At 36.4% G+C, this 3,659-nt stretch overlaps 1 protein-coding gene across 1 annotated transcript; it reads right to left on the bottom strand.

The window, feature by feature from the left end:
- Positions 1-259: 259 nt before the first annotated feature.
- On the bottom strand, positions 260-2,179 carry LOC110871713 (protein ALTERED XYLOGLUCAN 4). Its single transcript, XM_022120431.2, has 2 exons — positions 1,866-2,179; positions 260-1,647 (listed from the first exon to the last, which is right to left on the bottom strand). The coding sequence occupies exons 1-2, from the start codon at positions 2,029-2,031 to the stop codon at positions 593-595; spliced, it is 1,221 nt and encodes a 406-aa protein (XP_021976123.1). The 5' UTR covers positions 2,032-2,179; the 3' UTR covers positions 260-592.
- Positions 2,180-3,659: the final 1,480 nt, after the last annotated feature.

Below are 3,659 nucleotides of genomic sequence, written 5' to 3'. Positions count from 1 at the left end.
TATAAGGTGTAATTTTAATATTTAATTAATAAAACTTAAGGTTAAACAAAAAAATGCACACCTAATTCAAACACAATGATAATTAAATGGGTTAATAATTTTGTCAAAGTTTCAAAGGGGATTCATTGGATCCACCTTTTATTGTGGTTTAAATAAAGTACTAAAAAGAAAATTGCACATGACCTTTTCTCATCAACTTCATGTGATCAATCATCTATCATCATATGAGTATATGCCAGTTGCTTAAACAATGATAATATTAATTTAAGTGTAATTGACTTTCTATAGACTATTTTAATAACAATACAACTGTTGGTATCTAAACAAGCCAAGAAAAACAACATAAACAAACAAGATCAATGTTCAAAAAGACAAATGTATGCTGGCCTTCTTTTCATATGTAACATGGTGTTGTATGTGATTTACCTTTAAGAGTATAAAATATTAAGTAATCCATCTGTACATGGATAAAAACTATTTCTTGGAGCACCATCCCCTGCCATGTTCTTCATCAATGTTACTTGATTGTTTCCTCTACCTAGTTTCTCAATGTTGAAGCTCCATGTATCACAAGTTCCCTACAACCTTCTATTTAATGATTCCATCTTTTCATTATATCTAACATGATCTCATTCCATGTATCTATAGGCCCGGGCAAGCACCAATGAACGCAATCGTTTGGAACCCTCTCCCGTTTCCCATCTGCGAAAGGAAACGGATACATGTAAGGCCCCGGGTGCCCATCTGGTCTCATTAATGCCAATTTAGTCACATCCAATGCCTCTAAACGAAAACTTTTGGATTGCTTAGCAGAAATCACTTGTTCAATCTCTTGCTTTCTCATTTCATAATCCATTCCTTCTAGATTCTTCTCGTTTTCCTCGAAAGGTTTCGTCTTTGAACAAGCATCTAATGAATCCCAATCGCCTTCAAAATGGGCGGGCGAAAAAGTAGTTACAATCACATCAGTTCCTCTATTGACTAACGCCTTAAGGGTAGTGTTGAATGCCATCCCATAAACATCATAGAATCCAACCTCAGTATGGTTCTTATCATTACAAGAGTGACAACCTAGTACCGAATCGCCGTAGTAAAACACCGCCGGATGAAGATACCAATGACCAATCGACAAAACCACCATATCGATTCCGTCTAGATCTTTCGCCCAAACATCATTAACAGAATCCAAATAGAGCCTGTTGTAAGGCACTTGTTCTGATTTCTCAGTACCCTTGACAAGAAAAGGTGACCAATAAACTGAAACAGTAACATTATGGGATGCAAAATGCCATTTCCTAAACTTGTTATCTTCACCATTAGTGTAAATCAAGTTAGGAAGAGAGACAGTAGCAAGCATACACAAAAGAGACTCCAACTGATTCCTAGCAAGGGAGTCACCCACAAATGCCACGTGTCTATCTTTGGTTAGCTGGAGGAAGGTGTTGGGGTCAAACCTGGGGAGATGACACTTGTTGGGCTTCCATCTCCAATAGAGATAGCCAGTGTCTGGCCTGCCATGGGCAGCACAGTTTTGACCATCTTTGATTGTACCACATGCAGTTGAGTTGTACATTGGGCCCATCTTGTCATGGACCCATCTGCCATTGGTGTAGTCACAACTGCTCTCTTCTTGTTCTTCTACAACACCTGAGTTAAAAAAAAAAAAAAAAAAAAAAAGTAAAACCCTTTACCCATGTAATATAAAGATCAAGAATTTGTAATTAATAGTTTCAATTAGTTAAAAGATAGGAACTTTATCCAACAAGATGGACTATTTAGTAAAAAGATAGGAACTTTATCACAGAAATAATAAAGGGTTGAGTATTTAGAGACAAATAACATGAGTATATGTATAAAGATTGTACCTGTGGAAGGAGGAGGGTCAACAGAGGTGGTGGTGGTGGTGGAGGGCAGGGAGGCAGGGGTAGGGAAGAAATATAAGCGAAAGATGGCAATGAAAAGCAGAGCATAGAGAGCATAAGGAATCAGTTTTCTTCTAAGAGAATGGGGATGGTGATCTTTAATGCCCATTTCTGATAAGAGGAGGGAGGGCCAGCTTTGAGGTTTGTTTCTTCTTGTTGTTGCTCTGATCTGAATCTTAGGATGTGGGTCAAAGTTTTGATTTTGAATGGTAGGGTTTATGCTATGGTGTAGATTGGGTCAAGAGTGCATTTCCCATTATATAAGGAAGGAAGGAAGTTGTGGAAAATGGAAGCCATCGGATTGGTGGTGAGGCAAAGTTGTCATCATGTGCACGTTAGACAATGTGTACAGTGTACCACCTACTTGTTTATTGTTTATTTCCTTTACCAAGAAAATTGACATCGGCAATTTGCAAAAATCTATTATCTTTCTTTTTTTGTTTATTAAAATACACAAATAGTGGTTTTGTAAAATAACATGTATAATTTCTAACTTTTAAAATTATATTCTTACTTCCTGTGATTTACTCAGTTGTTACTTGGATAGTCCCTAAAATGAATGATCGTTAGTTTTCTCTATTAAGTCCATTTAAATGACAAATACACTAATTCTAACTTCTCATCTATTTCAAAGATCACCCATAATCATCAACATCCTCCACCACGAACAACAACCTCCACCCTTAAACTCACATAAAAAAGTTGCAATCAACCCAATGTAATAGTTAAATCACACTCATAAAACCCACAAACATGAAGTAGGGTTTATCTTAAAACTTATGTAATTGAATCCATTGATTTAGGGATAAATATGAGGGCTTTTGTAATAACACAAAACAACAAGAGAATTGTAACGTTGATGACCCGACACCACCACTCTACACACCCACTTCAATCTGCAAACACGACCACATCAGCCGCAACCATCCACCCGACACCACTACTCTACCCACCCACTCCGCCTGCAACCAACCACCCGACACCACCACTCTACCCACCCACTTCAGCCGGCAAACACGACCACCTCCGCCGCGATGTACACCGCACCATTATCGGTCATCTCCATCACATCCACCAACTACAAAGTTGACGAATACTTTTAACTATTTAATTAATATTTTTGTAGCAAGGGTAGTTGAGTAATTTCGCATAGACTTAACAGAGAAAACTAACGGTCATCAACTCCAGTGACTATCCGAGTAACAACTGAGCAAACCACAGGGAGCAAGAGTGTAATTTTCAAAAGTTGGGGACTATAAATGTTACTTTACAAAACCACAGGGACTATCCGTGCATTTTACTCTTTTTTTTAATTATGTATTTATTTCATTATCTTTTATTTTTTATTTATTATGTATTTATTTATTTATGTGTTCATGTAGAAAAAATTAATTAATACTTTTTAAAGTGTTTAAAAAATGACCCTTTATTACATAATTATACTTTACAGGTATAAATTATAACATGTGCCATAAAAATGGTTTATTGTGCGTCTAGAAACAACACCTAATTTTTTAAACAAGTTATGATTAACTAAATGTATCACCCAGCTTATTTATTGCTATAAAAAAGTTTGTCCCAAGCATGAAACTGGAATTTTTTTTTGAGATCCGTCGTTTACAGCTAAATTTTAAATATTCTTTCATTTTGGTCAAGATCCGCGATCTCGAACAGAATAACCACGTTTGTGACTAATTTTGTGTGGGGCAATATCACCTTGATTGAAGCCGTATATCT

The sequence above is a fragment of the Helianthus annuus genome, chromosome 8, assembly GCF_002127325.2.
Source record: "Helianthus annuus cultivar XRQ/B chromosome 8, HanXRQr2.0-SUNRISE, whole genome shotgun sequence".
In the NCBI taxonomy this organism is placed as follows: domain Eukaryota; kingdom Viridiplantae; phylum Streptophyta; class Magnoliopsida; order Asterales; family Asteraceae; genus Helianthus; species Helianthus annuus.
The sequence above is the reverse complement of the archived record's forward strand: the minus strand, read 5'-3'. Positions and strand labels throughout refer to the sequence as shown.

Excerpts from the sequence above, each read along its gene's own strand:
- LOC110871713 (XM_022120431.2), bottom strand. The coding sequence starts at position 2,031 with ATGGGCATTAAAGATCACCATCCCCATTCTCTTAGAAGAAAACTGATT. Across the intron at positions 1,648-1,865 it reads TGACCCTCCTCCTTCCACAG|GTGTTGTAGAAGAACAAGAA; the intron begins GTACAATCTTTA and ends TTTTTAACTCAG.